The sequence below is a fragment of the Oryctolagus cuniculus genome, chromosome 14, assembly GCF_964237555.1.
Source record: "Oryctolagus cuniculus chromosome 14, mOryCun1.1, whole genome shotgun sequence".
Classification (NCBI taxonomy): domain Eukaryota; kingdom Metazoa; phylum Chordata; class Mammalia; order Lagomorpha; family Leporidae; genus Oryctolagus; species Oryctolagus cuniculus.
Window position 1 is genome coordinate 17,253,060 of NC_091445.1, and position 19,947 is coordinate 17,273,006.

A 19,947-nucleotide genomic window follows, 5' to 3' on the forward strand; every position below is an offset into this window, starting at 1 on the left:
AGCTTATCCTTTAAAAAACAGTAACTTTTCTATAGCTAATATGCTAAATTAAAATGTTTACCTGTTATGGAATTTGTAGAATACCCTACTTTTACTTTCAAATATCCAAGTGTGCAGATTTTGATGACAAAATTTAAAAATCATTGTTTATCTCTTTCTCATTTCTGTTAATGGATACTTCTTTTTTTTAAAAAAAAAAAAGAATATTTTCATTATTCCTCAAATCAGTATAATTTGCCTTTCTAAAGTCATTAGTAAAGTTAATATAATTTGACTTTATACAAGTTCCAGTTGAAGATAATTATATATGTTTCACACTATGGTAAATTGGATGCTTTGGTTCTTCCTAATACGAAAATTCATACTGTGATCATTATTTAGATTCAGTTCTATTGAATTCATTTTTAGTTTGATGTAATTGTTGTAAATTTATGGTCGTTTTATTGAGAAGGCAGTAGATACTTCTTTCCATCATGTTCCATATCCATGGATTCCAAATACGTGCAATTCTCTTTTGTTTCTAAACACTTTGGACAAAAAAGAGTTTCCTGTATTTAAAGTTTAATTTACCTCGAATTTACTTTATATACCTAATTAAAATATATGATTTATTGGCTTAACTTAAGAGTCAATAAACCTTAAAAAAAAAAGATATGTTGTATTTGAAAGGCAGAATGACAGAGGGAAGAGATAAAAAGATCTTCCTTCCGCTGGTTCACTCCCCAGATGACCACAACAGCTAGGCTGGCCCAGGCCAAAGCCTGGAACACCATCAGGTTCTAGCACTTAGATGGCAAGAACCAATGCACTGAAGTAGGCCATCATCAGGCACATTAGCAGAGAACTGGATTAGAAGTGCAGCAGCCAGGACTCAAAACTGTACTTCAGTATGGGATGTAGGCATTGTGAGCACCGGCAGCTTAACCACAATACCTGGCCCCGGCAAATGCTTTTTAATGTAAAGTACCAGATCATGAGTATTTTTGGCTTGTTGAGTTCTATGGTCTCTGTTCCAGCTGCTCAACTCTGCAATTGTCATGAGAAAACAGCCATACACAGTTCATAATAAGTGAGCACAGCTGTATGCCAGTAAAACTTTATTAGTAAAATCAAGCCAGAAGCCATCAATTGCTAGTCCTTCACTTGAACTCATTTCTTCTTCTGTTTCAGTGGGAAAGAAAATATGTCATCAAAGTTTATATAACACATATTTTAAGAACTTTAGTAAAACTTCCTTTGCCCTTCTTAGATTGTATCACTACATTTTTTCTCAGACTTTTGCCAACCTTTGCACTTTTGCTTTCTCATCTCTATTTAGTCATTTCCATGCTTCAGACCTTTTTCATAGATAGGAATTTTTATATTTTTGCTCATTGTCTCAAAATGTTTCTGTTCTCTTCATTTATTCAGCAAATTTTTATTGTCATTCTACCAGGCATTGAGCTAAACACTTCGTGTACAGTGTAGGAGGGAAACAAAACACACTCCTTCCTTTTTTGGAGCTGTCAGTGGGAGAGACAGACTACAATTAAGTTAATGTAAATACATCATTTTAAAATGAGAAGTTGTTCAGTTAAGGCAACCTGACTATTGAGATTGGTGAACTTGTGTTACATTGGGTGATCAGGGACACAAAATTAGAGGGATAAGTAGAAGTTTGGCTGTCAGAGAAGAGTGTTCCAGTCAGAAGAGAACATTTACCAAAACTGAGGTCAGAGCAAGCTGAACCCACTTGAGACCTCCTGCTACCTGGCTGATAGTAAGCACCAATGTGAAGAGGGCCAGAATGAGGCCCAAAAAGGGGTGGGGTGAGGGAGTTTGTGTTGGACCTTGGAAACCAGGTTGGGAAATTAGAAGCTATCTCAACAGGCTCTGGTTAACTTTTTAAAAAGGATTGTCCCCTTTCTTTGAGTTTCTGTTATATGCCGATCACTTGTTTATTCATCTGTCAGATGCTATATGTTAATTGTGTACAGGAGGATGACCTTGCTGTGAGAGCTATGAAAATGACCCCTCCCTTAAAGACTGTAGTCTAGATATGCAACTCATTTAGAAGTTCCAATGTGAGATCATCCAATGTGAGAAAGGGAGAGACAGATATCTTCCATCTGCTGCTTCACCCCCTAAGTGGCTGCAGTGGAAGCCCAAGAGTCAGGAGTTTCTTACAGATCTCCCAGGTGGCTGCAGGGGCCCAAACACTTGGCCGTCTTCCACTGTTTTCCCAGGTGCATCACCAGGGAGCTGTATCTGAGGTAGAGCAGCCAAGAGTCAAACCGATGCCCATATAGGATGCTGCACCACAGCTCTGGCCCCAAGATCATCTCTTTTGAACTTTAGAGTACAAGTTATTTCTGCTTTACTTTTGCCTCTTAATTACAAATTAACTCTGTGATGGTAGGCTATTTATGAATGTAACTAAAATCAAATATTAGAACTATGTTATTTATCCTTCAGTTTACTTCATGCACTGCTTCAGATAATACTGTCGGAGCCTTGGTGGTATGAAAAGAAAGGACTATAAATAACTCCTTTATCAAGTCCAACTCCTAAAAACTATATCTCTGTCAAGAGCATTTTGGAAGGGATTATCTGAATTTATCAATCCTTTGTCTGCTTGGAAGTAGGTGTTAACTTTTGCCCAGAGCTGTTTGCCCAGAGGTAGTATGCCACACACAAGGCAGTAATCTTAGGTCTCTTTAGTAAAGGTGGTGTTCATTACGTTTTGGGCTGGGTAATTATTTGTTGTTGGAAGCTGTCCTGTGCATTATAGCATGTTTAGAGTGTCCCTGGCCTTTGCCCACTAGATGCTGGTAGTACCCCTTCTCCAATTGTGATGACCAGAAATCACCAGTTGTACACTGGGGGCAAACACACCCCTTCCCTACCCGCCAGTTTTCCTCACCACCTCCCATTGAAAATCACTGAGTCCAGGGTCAAGGACTTGAGAGGACAGTAGGAGCCAGCCTTTTGTGAAGGTGGCTGAGGGTGACATTTACTGGGGGTCTGCAGTCTCCCTGGCCTACAGGAATGCCATCCCTCAGCAAAGAGGTCGAGTATTAAACATTGCATTGCTATGAAATTTGTTTTGTACAGTTTTAGAAGTGTCAATTTAATTTAATGCTAATAATTTTAACTCCTCTGCTGTTAAGTTTATTTTGTAAGTGTTGACTTTTTCTTTATTCTGATGTGTATAGTTAATCTGCCTTATCATGTGATATCACAGCTTTATTATATTGCTTGTTTTCCTTAGGTCTGGCTCTTTCCATATTGTTTGATTGGTCCTATTCTTTGTCATTCCACTGTGTTATGCATTCTTACACAGAGAATATTATAGAATTCATAGCATTAAATAGATGACATGGAAAATAAACAGTACTTTATCACTTTCAGTTCATGTGTATAAATATACATTCTCATCATGTTGGAGCACTTGAGGTTTTGAATAGAAGAGATACGAGATTCTTGATGTTTTTATTGTCCTTGCTTGTTTAACCATTTACAATTGTCTCCCAACCTCCATAGTAGAGGGAATGCAGACTTGTAAGGAAATCCTTATACACTCTCTTGCTTTACATTTTCTTTACCTTGTGCTTTTCTGCTGCCTCTCCAGGAACAGGATTCATGACTGTTGTCAGGGAAGCTGGTCTGATTTCTTACCCATCAGCTCAAGATTCATCATTGTAGATTACATCCTTGTGTGCTCATTTAAAACCTTAAGCACTGGTTTTCCAAAAGAGCAATTTTATTGTGGGATGAGTTCTCTAATGTTAATTGGAAAGCAGAATGTGTATCTATATATTCATTTATTATCTATTTTTATATATATAATTTAAAGACTTTTATTTGAAATAATATAATGATTTTTTTCAAACATGAGGACATGTACCATAAAAAGTTTGCTCCTGAAAAACAAATAACCAGAATATATTAGCTGTATTATGGGTGAATCTTACTGGTGTAGGAACCTTAAGTTGACAGAATGAAATCTGCTTAGAAAGTATCCTATTGAAAAATATTTTACAGGCTTTAGCAGTAACTGTTTACTTCTCTTGTTTTCGGCAGACTTTTCTTCACAAGAATTAGAAATTTTCATATGCTCCTTTTCCTCCTCCTGGCTTCAGATGTTTGTTGCAGAGGCAGTGTTTAAGAAGCTGTGTTTGCAGAGTTCCATCAGTGTTTCCTCTGAACCCCTCTCTCTCCAGAAAATGGTAAGCACTATCATTCAATGCCTTTTAATGTCTAAGAACTGAGATCATACATTCAATTATAAAATATCTTCAGTGATTTCTAAAGAGTGGACAAAGCATATTAATTCATTTTCTACCTCAAAAATAATTAGTGAATAGAAACTTCAGTTACTTTTAAGAATAATTCAGGGGGCCTGACGCTGTGGTATGGTAGGCTGAGCCTCCTCCTGCAGTGCCAGCATCCCATATGGGCACCAGTTCGTGTCCTGGCTATTTCTCTTCCAATCCAACTCTCTGCTTATGGCCTGGGAAAGCAGTGAAGCTGACATGAGTGCTTGGGCCTCTGCACCCACGTGGGAGATCTGGAAGAAGCTTCTAGCTCCTGGCTTTGAACAGGCTCAGCTCCGTCCGTTCTGGCCATTTGGGGAGTGAACCAGCAAATGGAAGATCTCTCTATGTCTCTCCCTCTTTCTGTTTGTAACTCTGCCTCGCAAATAACAACCTTTAAAAATAAACAACCTTTAAAAAAGAAAAGTAATTCAGGGTTGGAAACAGCAAAATCATGTAAGAATCTTTGTTTCCTAATCATTTGCCACACAGTACACATGATTATTTTAGAAAGAACTAAATAAAAAAAGAAGTTCTACATGGAATTTAATGGTATTTATAAAGCAAAATTTGCAAACAGTGCTGTCTTATATGTATGTCTTATACATAGACAGACGTGAGGTACAGTTCTAAGGCTTTCCACTCTTATCTTGGCTGTCTTATTATTAGTATCTGATATCTCCAGCAGTTTCTGCAGCAGATGAGAAATATGTTTGTTTATTGGTCAGATTAGGCAAATTCTGTTTTGCAGTATCCTTTGCTTTTAAGGATGTTTTCATTACTTATTTTGTTCATTCTAGATTTATGTTCTGAAGAAAGGCAATATCAAAATGGAAATGACAAAATACCAGTTGTACATAAATTATAAATATAAAAAATATGCAAAATGAATCATAGTGGGACTAAGACTAATCAAAAGAACTTTCTTAAATGAGCATCAGCATTGAACTAAAAAAAAATATTTGCAGGAAGATATTTTTCTTTTTGTCCACATGGTATAGATTCAGTAACATGGAACTAGCTGCTTCCTTAATATTTTACCACATTCAAACAAGTTAGAATACCAACTATGGGATGAAACTGAGAAACTATAACCAAATTTAATAGTGAAATGAATCAAGCACTTTCTTTTTACTGATTTCTTTGTAGTTGAGAAGGCAATATAATATTATTTTGCAACAGGTATATTCCTATTTGCCAGCTTTGGGAAAAACTGGTGTTGTGCATGGAACTGGAAAGATGCAGATACCAAAGAAAACAGGACAGCGGCCTTGCCTTGAGTCTCAGAGAGCCCTGCTTATGTTGAATGGTGCTAAACAGAAGCAAATCGAAGGGCTTCCAGAGTTACCGTAAGTGATGCTGACGTTCCACTTGTGCTAGGTTTTGGAGTATAGTTTTTTTCCTGACACATTTCTTCAACTTTATGTTTACCTGTGGTACTGTCTGGAGTATACTGATTAGAAGAAAATTCAGTTTTAGACCCAAAATATACATAATTAACATTTTTTACTACTGTAATTCAAGGTGCATGCTGATTTTCTAAAAAGAGTCAATGTTTCCCAAAAGAAGTAAAACTGTTCATTTAGTTACTGTATTACATAATATTTTGCTCTATTATTTGAATTACTACTTTTCAATAATGTCTATGAGATTTCAGAATACATGGTAAATTGTTAGAATAATTTCACCCAAATGAGAATCCTCCTCTTAAAGTGTGCTATGTAGAAAGCTCGAATGTCCTATGAAAGGAAGAAAAAAATAAGTTCAGAACATGAAGACAGGAATGGGGCACAGAGGCCTGCTTTCTGATCTTAGTTTTCTGCTTTGTTTTCTCTGCTGAATATGGCTTACTTGGACTCTTATCTGTTTACCCCACATTCTATATTTATGAACTTTTCACAGGGCGGTTGGCTGTGTAAGTCTGATAAAATGAAATTCATACCTTAAACTTTGTTTCTATACAATTGACAGATTTTAAAATATATTTTTAATTATTTATTATACGTAATAATTTAATAATATCAAATAAGACTGAGTAAAAGCATTTAAATGAAACAGGAGATTTAAAAAAAAATGCCATCTAATGTATGCTGGTCTACCTTGCTGGAAAACAAGCTTTCCTTATTTCTTTCTTTACTTTCAGAGAGCGAAACCTTGCTAAATGTTCCTCATCATTAAAAAAAATGAAAAAGAAGTCAGAAGGAGAACTGTCATGTTCCAAGGAGAATTGCCCCTCTTTAGTTACAAAGATGAATTTTCACAAGACTAATCTAAAAGGTATTCCAAGTCTCTAAATTAATTTATGCTAAGAACTTTTCATGGTTGTAGTCAGTACTTGCAAATGTCATACACTTGCCCTGACGAACAGTTGAACTTAAATATTGGACTTGGTCCAGGACATACCTTCCTGGATAGCATATTATTTTCTTGAATTGTCATTTATACAAAGAATGTGATCGTTTAATATCTGGTAAATTGGAGTATTCCTCCCTTTCTTTTCTGTCCCTGCCTTTCCAAATACTAAACACTGTATAGCACTCATAGAGCTCGTTCCAGACTTGCCCGCCTTACTTTTCTATTCCACCTCAACCTGTGCTGCTTCCAGTCAGTGTCTTCTGATTTGAAAGTATAATTCTGTCTTCATCTCGTTCAGTCCTAGACATTCTGTGAACAAAGAATGAAGAGTAGGCTATGTTACATAGCTGTGTTAGGCATATGGGCTCTTTTCTTCCAGGCATTGAGCCCAGACTATGAAATGTGTTTGGCTTTTGGTTCTAACTATACTGGAACCCGAGCACCTAAACGATGGAATAACAAGAATACTGTTGTAATAATTCACTCTGGCACCTCTTTTACTTTGCCACCTCTTAACTTGAAAATATAAATTATCCTCCAAGAGGCTATACCTGGCCAAAATAAAATGCTGAGTCTCTCTTGTTTATGAGCTATATCATGCTTCTAATACAAATATTAACATCATGTAATCCCATGGAAAATCGCGATGGTGAAGCTCTTACCTTTCAACGTGATACAAGTTCATAAGTGTGCACAAAATCAAAATAACTGTCTATTTGGCTCAAAATATGAAAAATGTATTAGATGAGAATTCAGATATTAACTTCACAAATCAGTGTCCTTTTTCTTTGTTTTATTGTTGCACAAAATAAAATGAATATGAATGACTTTAGACTGAACAGCAGAAGGAACTGAGAGAGGAAGAGAACTGAGAAATAGAGAAAAACTTCAAAAGCTTTGCTATGCATGTAAAAGAAATGTTTTGGTAGAAGGTACAGAGATTATCTGTAAAAATGTGCTACTTAGTATTTTCTAGCGAGAAAAAAATTGATTCACTATTTCATCTTGGTTTTTAAGCAATCCCAGATTTTTTTTAAAATTCCCTTTACATCAAACTGTCACTCATCTTATTAATTTGGGTATAACAGAGATGGACATAGATAATTCTAGCCAGTAGGTACTAATTGCATCTCTCCTGGCAAAAACCTTACCATTTTATTTGTAACTTTTGTTCAGCTTTAAATGGTACGGGTGATTTTTTTTTTTCATAGAGAGAGAGAGATGGGGGGTGGGGGGAGTGTGTGTGTGTGTGTGTGTGTGTGGTGTGTTTATATTAAGATTCCTCCATTTCTCCCTCTCTGAGCTGCTGTAGCCAAGCCAGACAGCCTATTGAGAAGCAGCAAACCATCTGTTAATGGATTTGAAGTTCTGAATTATCCTTGAGTGTGTAGAGGCACTCGTGCTTAGCCAGAAACATTCATTTGAATTAAGCTATAAATGCAGTATAAAAAAGAGCCATACATTTAACGTAGGTTCATGAATAAATTTAAGAGAGGGCAATTGCACTCTAAACTTTTATTGCTCAAAACCCAGTATTTTTGGTGTGCTGTGATCATTTGGGGGTTTTATAGCAGTATTGAAGCTTTAAACCTTGAACTAGGGGGAGACAATGCCTGTATTAAACCTTTTGCCGTAGAATTTCACTACTGAATTGCTGATAAAACAGAAGCCCTGTGGAGTGGCGGGGTTCCCTTCCACCACTACCCTTCTTTTTTTAATGCAAGAAATGTTTAAACTAGTCAAAAGGAAAACTCAATAAATAATTTTCTGGCATGGGGCCAGATCTCTTAGTTCATGCCCTTTGATTATTTTCTTTAGTTGATATCTTGTCTTCTCTGGAATAATCTATTAATTTTTTATGGCAGGAGAAACAGCCCTGCATAGAGCTTGCATAAATAACCAAGTGGAGAAATTGATTCTTCTTCTCTCTTTGCCAGGAATAGACATCAATGTTAAAGGTAAGTTCTAAATCTTCATGATGTAATCCACTGTCTTAAAATTTGTGATATTAAATAGTTTTATGTCACATTAAGAGAAATAGTTTGAGTTAATTTTCCTAAGAAATCTTTAAAATATTGACATTAGCAAAATCAAGAAATGAATCATTCATATTATTTATAGCTAATGATACAGAACCATTTTTTGTGTCCATATTTTTATCATATCCAAATATTAATATTTAAAAATTGTCTATGTAATTTTTCTTAAAGGTAGAAATATGGATTACACACTAGGCATTTTTATCAAAGTTTTTTTTTTTTTTTTAATATGGAATACTTAGGAAGTCAGGCTGATAAGAGAAATAGAACATCAGTACTTTACTACCAGAAGTCCTACTTCTGCTGTTTTAAAACTTGCCTTGATTTCTAATTTAGACAATGCTGGCTGGACGCCTTTGCATGAAGCCTGTAACTATGGCAACACAGTGTGTGTCCAGGAAATTTTGCAACGTTGTCCAGAGGTAGATCTGCTCACTCAAGTGGACGGGGTGACTCCTTTGCATGATGCACTGTCAAACGGACATGTAGAAATTGGCAAGCTGCTACTACAGCATGGGGGTGAGTGCATTTATGCTAAATGGGTTTTGATAAATTATCCAGTTTTTTGATGAATCCCCCTGAGATATAGCATTTTACATTTAAAATCTGTAAGATAAGATGCCTTTATTTCCTGTTACTGAAAATTAAAAATAAAAATTTTCCTAGAATATAAACATCTTTTCTTAGTAGAGATAAAAGCCTTTGCATAATATACTTATTTATGTATGTATTATTAACCCTATTTAGCTTCATGTATAAGGGTATATTTTTGAATGGGTGTGCTGGTTTTAAGTATTAATCCCTTTACTTCAAGTGTGTAATGTCTTTGTGAACCAGTCATTTCTGAGAGCTTATTAATAGATAGATATAAATGTTCAATTGTGATTACTAGGATTTCTTCACTCTTGTTTTCTAACTCAATCTTATTTTTATGAGTCATTTCTTTACAGACTATAAAAAAATGATATTCTAGAATATTTTTCTTCATTCACATTTTGCAGTCAGTTTAAGTTCAGGTAGGAGGATTTTTCCAGTGGTAATATAACTGTCGTGCAGGAGTTTTGTGAAAGAACTAACTTAAGCTTAATATTTATCTACTGCTGTTTCTGCTGATTTTTGATCTTGGCTTCCACTAAACCCCTTTGTTTTCCATGACATTCTTCTTATATCTGAACTGAATAATATAAATTTTACATCAAAATGTTTGAAACAGACTTGAGGTTTAAAAAAGAAAGACAAAAGAAAACTGATGACTAGCTTATAGGACAAAGATGTGTATAAATTTCTTGTTGCTTTTATTGGTACTGATTGTAACTTGGAATTTTACATGATTTTATCCCATAATTAAAGCATTCGATTGTGCATACAAACAAAAAGCATGTTTTCTTTCGATGTCTTGTTTACTCTGTTCCTGTCTGCTGAAGGTAGTGCAGCATGTGGCGTGGCAGCCCAGGACAGTTGCTTATTTATGAGCTTCTCCTGCCCCCTAAAGGCCTTCGTGTGTCTGTTGTCCTGACACGGTTTCATAATCAGTATGTTTTGCAGTTCCGGCCTTCTTTTTTTTATTATTGTATGCTTACTAAATCATAATGTTCTGCCTCCTAAGTGTTTTATTTTTCTGCTCATCTGTGTACTTGACATTCAAGCCAGTGTTTGGTCTTGGCTTTATATGGGTCTAAATGATGTTAGGGTCATTATTGTGTTAAGTCCGGTTCTTCAGTACAGTATGGCATTATACCAACCATGGTGAATTTTTCTAGAGCCCCCAGTAAAGAATATAAATAAATGAGTTCCTTGTCCTAGGAGAGAAAATCTGCTTGTACTTGCATTTATCAGGTATATGGGCAGTTGTTCAGACTATCTTTGCCTTAGTCACATTCTGGATTTGGACTTGTCAATTGGTTTGACATTATCATTGCAGTAACTACATTTATCTACTCATTATGAGTTACTCTTGAGAGTAATGATTTTTAAGAATGTATTTACATCTCCAAAAATGTTTACTTTTGGTATCCTGCATCCATAAATTTTTTAAGTTACTTAGATTTTTTTTTAAGATTAATTCATGTTTTTTTTTTTTTTTTTTTTTTTTTGACAGGCAGAGTGGACAGTGAAAGAGAGACAGAGAGAAAGGTCTTCCTTTGCTGTTGGTTCACCCTCCAACGGCCGCCGCAGCCAGCGCACCGCGCTGATCCAAAGGCAGGAGCCAGGTGCTTCTCCTGGTCTCCCATGGGGTGCAGGGCCCAAGCACTTGGGCCATCCTCCACTGCCCTCCCAGGCCACAGCAGAGAGCTGGCCTGGAAGAGGGGCAACCGGGACGGAATCCGGCGCCCTGACCGGGACTAGAACCCGGGGTGCCTGCGCCGCTAGGTGGAGGATTAGCCTATTGAGCCGCGGCACCGGCCTAATTCATGTATTTCTTGAAAGGCAGAGTAATCTATGCCACAATACCAGGCTGGAAAGAAATGTAATTTTGATTCAGAATTCTGTTTTTTCCATAAATTATGCTATCAGTAGTTAATCTTTATATACATTGTGTATCTTGGCTACTGCATATGTCTGACTAGAGTCTCCATTAAAAGTTTCTGCAGTTACAGTCTATTCTCTGACAGTATCTTCTCTGTTACAGGGGTAGTACCTCCTGATGATGTCTGCTAGTACTAAACCTTTATATCCAGTGTAACATTTTTATTGCCAGGTGTATAAGTAGTTGTAAGACCTCACTGACAAAGGTACAGATTACTCCTATCCTTTACAGTGTGTTTTGCCCCCTCACATCACCCTTTACTACCTGGGTGATAAACTCTCCAGTGTTTTCCAAGTAAATGGTTAAATGGCTTTAACTAGGACAGAGGGATGGGATCTGAGTTTGATCCAGAAGAATTAACACTTGATTTTTTGTGAAACAGTTACCTACACTAAAAATCGAACATAAGCACAGGGTGAAGGGGAAAATGTATTCTATCTCGGTACAGGCCTTTACATTCTTTGCAATGCCAGAATCACTTCTCAGCAGTGGAAAGGGGCACCACTTTTTCCTCTTGGAGATGTTCTGAGAAGACACTTACCTAGAATTTGTGATCAATTTGTTGTTAATTCCTTCTGGGAACACTGAAATTCTGTTTTAACATGGCAGTTGATGAAGTTCTATAAAAACTTATCTTCTTTATTGTCATAAATACTTATTTAAGGCATATACTTTTAGGCAAACCTCTTTGGGCAATTAACTAGAATTTTTCTTTTTTAATGCACCTATATTCAGCAGTCAATATGTACAGCCAGTTAATTATGTCAACATGAGTTAGTACAAAATATGATTGTTAACAGAATATGATGTTTTGGGGGGTGGATGGAGATAAGGAAAACCACTATTATGCTGCTAACATAAAAATGTTTTAACATTTTGCATTTTGTTTTTTATAGGCCCTGTGCTTTTACAGCAGAGGAACTCTAAGGGGGAGTTGCCCTTGGATTATGTGGTATCACCTCAAATCAAAGAAGAGCTGTTTGCTATGACAAAGATAGAGGATACAGTGGAGAACTTCCATGCACAAGCAGAGAAACATTTTTACCACCAGCAGCTTGAATTTGGTTCATTTTTACTTAGTAGAATGTTGTTAAACTTCTGTTCAATTTTTGATTTATCCTCAGAGTTCATTTTAACTTTCAAAGGGTTAACTCATCTTAATGAACTGCTTATGGCTTGTAAAAGTTACAAAGAAACCCCCAGTGCTCATACTGACTGGTTATTAGATCTTTATGCTAGAAATATAAAGACATTGCAGAAGCTGCCAACTATTCTTAAGGAACTTCCTGAGAATTTGAAAGTGTGTCCTGGAGTACACACCGAGGCCTTATTGGTGACCTTGGAAATGATGTGTCGATCAGTCACTGAGTTTTCATGATGATGCCAAAAAGTATGAGTCAATGTTCTAAACCTGTTCAGTTTGCTTTGTCATCCTTTATGGGCTTCATAGTGTATTACCCACTAATTTATTTATTGACAGACTTTACAGACAGCTTTGCTAAATTTTAACAGCACTTGAAGCACTTCTGCAAAACTATAGTATGGGCTTCTTTTTCAGTATGTGAGATTTGACCCAAAAGTCAAAATAGTTCTGTTTGATACACTGCTTTCATTAATCTTTTTTTGTTCTGAAAGTGATATTATTTATCTATTTATATTGTATATGTACAAAAATTAATTTAATTTTTTTTTTTTTTCAAATCAAAATGTAATGTCTGTCCTCTTCTAAGGTGATCTAGATCTTAGAATCATGGCAAGGATACTCATACAAATGTGCACCTTTAAATATGTAGTTCCCTGTTTCTTCTCTGTAGGTGGTTGGACTAAAATACATATTTTAGTTTTGTGCATTTCTAAAATAAACATTTCTAAAATTTATAAATAACACTCTTTTGGCTTTTAAATACATAGAATATGCAAAGTCTTGACAATTCAGTCACTTGATCTTTTTAGTTTTCATAGTTGACATACAAAATACATTACTGCTTCATGTAACCAGTGTTCTGTAAGTGAAAATATTCTGCATAATACATTTTATTAAATATTAAGATTAAAAGTGGCATCTAAGTTATAGATTTGGGATTATCCAAAGTCATAGTGTGTGGTATAAATTTAGAGGGTAGTAATGCTTCAATTCGTTTTTGATCCTAATGGCAGTTTGTAGTATTACTAAAAGAAAGTGGAGGGGCGTGGATCTCAACTACTTTTGAAATTGGAGTTGCTTTACTAGTGGGACTAAGTTATATTGTGATGCAGGTGGAAAAGAAACATTAAAATTTCCAAATAACTTTCATGTAACCAAAGTGATGATATTACAGCAATTAATCTAAAGAAGCACACTTAAGTTTTATCTTGAAAATAGATCTTTCAACAAGATACAAATGCTCAGCATCTTATTACTAGATTTATAATCTGATATACCTGTTTGCCTGTTTGCCTGTTTTTAAATGTTACTTTTTATACATACTGTCAAAGATATTAGTTGCTTCTGTTTAGCTTTCAAATTTGACTCCATGCAAATCCCTTTTTATTTATTTGATCTCCAAAGTATTAAAGAAAAAATGATTTATTGGAAACTATCTGAAGGATTTTAAAATACTCGGAGTAAAATACGTCCCCAGAAGATGAATAAGAACATTTTTAATCCCAAGACATCTGGGATAATTGCTTGGTAAAATAATTTAAATTTAAGAACATAGGCTTTGACATCAGACACGGTTTCAAATCTTGTCCAGATTCTTAGTAACTAATTACAAGTGAATCCTCCTCTGAGCTTTGGTTTTTTTGCAAGTCTGATGGCAATAAAACTATGTATACTTGTCATGATAGTATTGTTAGCTAATCATACTGTGTGACACTTAATAAATAGTGCTTTTTCTATTTCTTACCTCTTTTGCTTATAATGAACCATTTAAACAAAAGGCAAAGATAGTAATTTCTTTAGTTGGTATAATTCCAAAGCATTGTGAGTTGCGGTTTAACAATGTTCAGAAAAAAGTAGTTTGCTAAATTAGATACTTACTAAATAAGTATGTTTATTTGTTATTTGCATTAATATCTCATAACTGTTGTATGAGAACATACAGTATAAAACACTCAAATGCCACTGAGGACTGTACCTTTAAGAAGGTATCATTGTAGTTTTGCAATTCCTCAGAATTCCAACTTAGCATACATAGATTGCTATGTTCTGTTGCCTAGCTAACAATACCAAGATGAGTATGGATTTAAACCTGCGAGGAAAAACCAGAGTATTCCAATAGTATTGCAAAGTGTCAGTCTTCTTCCTTAACATTTTATTATAGAAACCATAATAATTGCCTTAAATGAATATTAGAAATAGAAGAAATTCTAAGTAAGTAAATATAATTCAGAGTCTTTCTGAGTCCCAGCATTTCTGCTGGAGACTTCTCGAAGTTGCAACTGAAGACAAGGCTGAGTAATGCTATTCGTCACACTCTGCCAGGTTTGGCATCATGGTTCCATGTAATTGTTTAGGGACAAGATGCCTAGTAGAGCCCTTGTTACAATATAAATAAAGCCTGGAAGGAGATGTCTGAGTTGTTAAGATACAGCTTTTCCCCATGCAATGTTTATGGGCCATTCTATCTTAGAAAGGATCTCTTCAAAGTTAGAGTTCTTTCTGTATGTTAATTCTTAATTTCCATAGCAGAAAAGAATGACCCAAGTATAAACATTTTCTGCCATTTCTCTAACTCCAAGGTGAATAGGAAAACATTTTTCTCGTATAAATCATACATGAAAGCAGTCATTCTAAATTCATTTTTTCTTGAATAACTGCTTAGTAGTAGGTGCTATGTTGGATAGGGATTGACTGTTCAAAGGAGAAAGACATACAGTCTGGGAAGGTAAATTAGGCTTAAATAATTTTGAGTTTTATTGTTTATGGTATCCACTGTTGGAAAAAAAATTCGGTCTTAGATGGTTCTTAAATTTGTAGTAATAATTGACTTCTGGTTTTTGAATCTGAATTAATCAAATAGTTTACTCCTATTGTTCTAGAGTAGATAAAATGTGGGCTGTGCTTTTTTGCTCTTAGTAAACAAATACCCAGTCTTAAGTAAAGATAAGTGCATTAATGCTAATACTTTTATATAGAGTACAGAGAATGCGTGCTACTTTTCTTTATGCTGTTATAGAAAGTTAAATGAATACCTTCACATGAAAAAAATTACTGGTAGAATATGCAATCCCTATGCCTTCATACACCTTTCCAGGTAAGTGATGAACTTGATGAGAGCCTGTCCTTGTTGCTCCTTAATCAGTGGAAAGGGGTCACCTTTGAGTGACACGCGGCACTCCTTCCCTCCGGCATTTATCACGGACCTTCCACGCCACTCGCACCTCCTGCTGACGTGGAGCTTGCAGAAACTTGGAACAATAATTGTTTTTATAACAAATGTGGATTGAGTTAGAAAGGTCAGAAATGGCATTATTGGAATTAGGCTGTGCCTGGTGATGTCAAAACTGGATACATGGAATAGTTAACTAGTCCTTGTAAATCAAATTATGTTATCAAAAAATTCATCTTGTAGGTTAAAATGAATTGTGATGGGAGGATGTACTTTGGTGGCTGTTTGCTCTGATACAGATTTAGAGATTTTTAGGTTTAAAAATAATTAGAAGAAGGTATAGTATGTTTTACTTGATTCCAAGCATAGAGCTTTCAGGATGCTGCAAATTCTACTCAAGGAAATAAACATCTCAATATTTCTATCAATCTTAGTCATTAGATGTTTAAAAACAGTTTGCAGTCTTAAATGCTGACCTTATATGAACATCCAAAATAAGTTTCACTCATGCATCTCAGTTTGTGAAAACGCCAAGCAACATAAACCCATACCCATTTCTTGAGATACCTGAATTTATGTGACTTGTTTGAGTGGGAAAGAAAAACATTCTGCTAAATTGTTTGGAAAAGAGATTTGTTATATTTAGCAGAAAATCAAATGATTAGCTTTATCATGGAAGAATCTCCTATTTGGGAATATTTTTGTAATATAGGCTGTTTGCATTATTTTGTATATTTGAATTCATTTATGATAGGTCTTTTTTTCTTAGCTTAAGTATATAGTTTTAGTACACTTCACACTGTTTCAAAAAGAAAAAAGGAAGTATCACTCAGCAGTTGACACAAATGGCTTTTTAAAAATGTGCTATTGAAGATCTCCCGTTTTTTAAATGAAACTATGGTGAATTTTTTCCTGTGTTTCTAAGCTACTTGCTGAATAAAACTCCATCTATTAAATAAACAGTGACTAGTGATCAGATAGAAAAATTTTTATAGTAAAATAATTATATAGTGCTGTTTATATATACAAAATACTGCCCTTAACAAACATGGACCCCAAAAGAGTCCCTTACTTAAGCATCTATAAAAAGCTGTTTCTAATAGAATTGAAACATTTCCTCCAAATTTTTTGGTTTTGTGTAGTGGTCCCCAAATTTTTTTAGGATGTTGAACTCGGATTTGGTATGTCTAATCTTCCTTCAGAGACTGTCTAAATTGGATCAAGTGAGCATTAATGCATAATGAGTGCTAAACATCAGTAGAGGATGGATCACAACTTTGGAACATACAATTTAGTTATACGAAAAAATAGAAGGTTTAAAAAACATGTTTAGTACTTCCAGAAGGTGAGTTGCATTGAAGTGAAAATCTGGAATCCAGCTTTGAGTTCACACCTATCTTTACTATCATTTGTCTTGATAATAAACTAAGATTACCAGTGCTTCTCCATTTGTCCCCAACTGAAATAAATAGTCATGTTGAAAAAAGTCAGTAATCTTAAAGTGGTGACAGATGAAAAGAAGTTAGTTTGTTGCCAGTGACTTCTCAAGGGTTAGGTCAGAAACGGTTCACGCTATGACTCTTGATAAATTGTTCTAATGATCAGAATGGTTGAATTTATAATAGTTTTTGTTTTAAAGAATGTCTATCTTGGTATCTTGACTTCATCCTAAAGATGCATTTTTCTACTTTGTGTCACTTCTGTCTTAAATTGTAGAGATAAAATTACAGAGCAACGAATAGAATTTGGTACAATTAAAATACACATTTTCAGGTACTCTGAAAACCTAAAAGCAAAATTGTAGTAAACATGAAAACTGGCTGAGAGGATGAGGGGGGAAATCGGATAGGATCATTCAGATTTAAAGAAATCATGGGGGGATAAAGACTTCTAGGTGCTATGTAATAAATTGAAGTTAGGGGATAAAATCAGGCAGAAGGCATATAGACAGAGCTACTCTCAGGAATAAATGTGACTTTGAAAGTTTTGAGTAATATTCAGTTAACTAAAGGATCCAGATAATTGTATTGTAGAGATTGTTTTAGTTGAAATTTAGTCAAAAATGAAGAATAAAAATACCACAATAAAGAATAGTAAAAATACCACTTTTAATGGTATCATCAGAAGCAGGCAGTTTTGAGTAATAATAGTCCTTCCTCAAGGTCACGCAAATCTTAGATATTTCATTTCTTCTTTTCTCATCACTTCAGGTTTTGTTTACAGTCAATCCAAAAATACTGCTAAGTTTATACTACGGCATGTTATTGAGAAAATGGACTGAACGAGAGGTTGAAAGCCATTTATTAAGTGATTGAACTTGTTCCCTAAATAACATTTTCCTTTAACAATTTTAGTTATTTAAGAACTATTTAAATATAATTAAAAAGTTTTCTCTAAATTGCTACATTGCCCACAAGATTATGAGGAAATACATTGCTAATGGTGGCTTTATTTATATGATAGGATTTCAAATATTTCTTTTCCATTTGTCCAGGTTTCTTTAACATTTATATTTGTGTATAATTCCAGTAATCAGTTTATTTTGAAGGTAAAATTTCCAATCTAAGTAAGAATCAGCCTTGATAGTTTTTCTAAAGTTGTTTTAGTTAAATTGGCAACTACTGTATTTTTAGAAGACAACGTTAAAATATGCCATATTTCTTTAAGGTAGGATGTAATTAGAAATTTAATTGGTATCCTATTAATACAGATATCAAATAAATTACACTTGTACTATATGCCCTTCTTTTGAGAGTGAATTTGACTTAGCCCTTTGCTGACAGGATTCTGTAGTCTTTGCTTTAAGCCACTCCAAGTGGAGCCTTACCAGTGCCAGGGTGAGGATTGGGTGGTGGTGACTAAAGCAGTGTTCTGAAACTGCTATAGATTAAGCTGCTTCATGTGGGTGCCATGTGGAGCCATGGTAACAAGCCCTTGCTTTCTGATTTCAGGAGTATTCGTGGAACCTGGAGAAAAGTTTGTCCTCTAATGGGTCTTTTCAGAGTCAACACAAAAGCAGGGCAAAACAGGTAAGATTAAATGATAGCTAACGTTTATCAAAATTCCTTTGAAGGGAATTTACTGCTGTGTTATTAAGAATACTTTTCTTCTGTTAAAAGAAAATCCACTTTAAAACTTAATATTTGCAACACTAATGCAGATACAGTCAGCCCTCTGTTGAGAGAATTCTGAGAATGTCTTGCCACTATTGCCCAGAACGTGTGATCTTACACATCTGTGAATGCCGGGAAAATGGAGTCTTGTACCCTTTGAAGTAGTACAACTCAAAACACTATACTTTCACAGTTATAATTGTTACATAACACATACATGAGAGCACTTCAGAAAAACTCCTGCAAAATATAAATAAAAGATACATTTTGGTACAAAATATTTGAAGTGCATGCTATTAAGGGGTCTTCAGAACTTTCTTGAAAAAACTATAGATTTCAAAATCATGCACCAAAATAAACTTAACTCCTAATTCTATTTTCCATAAACTTTTTAAAGATTGATTGATTTGAAAGGCTGAGTGGCAGAGTGATTTTTCATCCACTGGTTCACTCCCCCAAATGGCCACAATGTCCAGGGCTGGACCATACCAAAACCAGGAGCCAGGAACTCCATCCTGGTCTCCCATTTTGGATGGCAGGGGCCCAAGTACTGTGTCCATCCTCTGCTGCCTTCCCAGCTACACTGGCAGAAGACTGGATCTTAAGTGAAGCAATATGAGATTCCCACATCACAAATGGGGGCTTCACCCATTGTGCCACATGCCAGCTCCTCCATAAACTTCCCAGAACTGCGCCCATACACTCGATACCGACATTGTTAAAGTAGTTGTCTCGTTTGTGGGAGATCTAGTATGTGTACAATGTTTGTATTAGCCTCATAGTGCCCAAGTTGGGCTTTTGGTTAAATTACCAAGTGCCAGTTATTTTGCAATCTAGTAAGTTTTTGTCATTTCTGAAAATTTTTTTATGTATATTCTAGGGAGATACTTTAAAAGTAAGGTTCAGTGTGGGGAGCAACTCGGACTAGACTGTTACTGGAATTAAGACTTATTCTATGCATCTGCTCTCCCACAATATGGCGCTGAGAAGGGAGTAACAACTTCTACACAGCTGCCTCTCGCCAACTTGAGTGATGACCTGCAGGAGCTGATCCTGCTCCTGATTGGAGGAGAGCAGCGTACTCGGCGTGTGGGTAGCAGAGTTGGGATTGGTGGAAGAGGACTATAAAGGAGGAGAGAGATAACATGCACCAGGAACACCTGAGGAACATCTGAGCAGCCCCCGAGAGAGCCAGCCGGCGGTGTGCCGCTCCCCCGCGGAAGTGGGGAAAGTGGCTAGGGGGAACAGCCCTTCCACCTTGGTAGCCAACCCGGGAAGAACCAGCAGCAAACCCGGGAAGGGCCG

The 19,947-nt window shown here is 35.6% G+C and overlaps 1 protein-coding gene across 4 annotated transcripts in view; it reads left to right on the forward strand.

Annotated features, from left to right (window-relative positions):
• Positions 1-13,098, forward strand: part of SLF1 (SMC5-SMC6 complex localization factor 1) — an 81,971-nt gene extending 68,873 nt beyond the window's left edge. For all 4 annotated transcript variants that reach the window (XM_017344601.3, XM_008261942.4, XM_070056465.1 and 1 more), the window contains 6 exons: positions 4,063-4,208; positions 5,478-5,644; positions 6,439-6,572; positions 8,516-8,608; positions 9,026-9,208; positions 12,113-13,098. In XM_017344601.3, coding sequence (XP_017200090.3) covers positions 4,063-4,208; positions 5,478-5,644; positions 6,439-6,572; positions 8,516-8,608; positions 9,026-9,208; positions 12,113-12,594 — 1,205 coding nt within the window. In that variant the 3' untranslated portion in view covers positions 12,595-13,098. The remainder of the gene's footprint in view (positions 1-4,062; positions 4,209-5,477; positions 5,645-6,438; positions 6,573-8,515; positions 8,609-9,025; positions 9,209-12,112) is intronic.
• Positions 13,099-19,947: the final 6,849 nt, after the last annotated feature.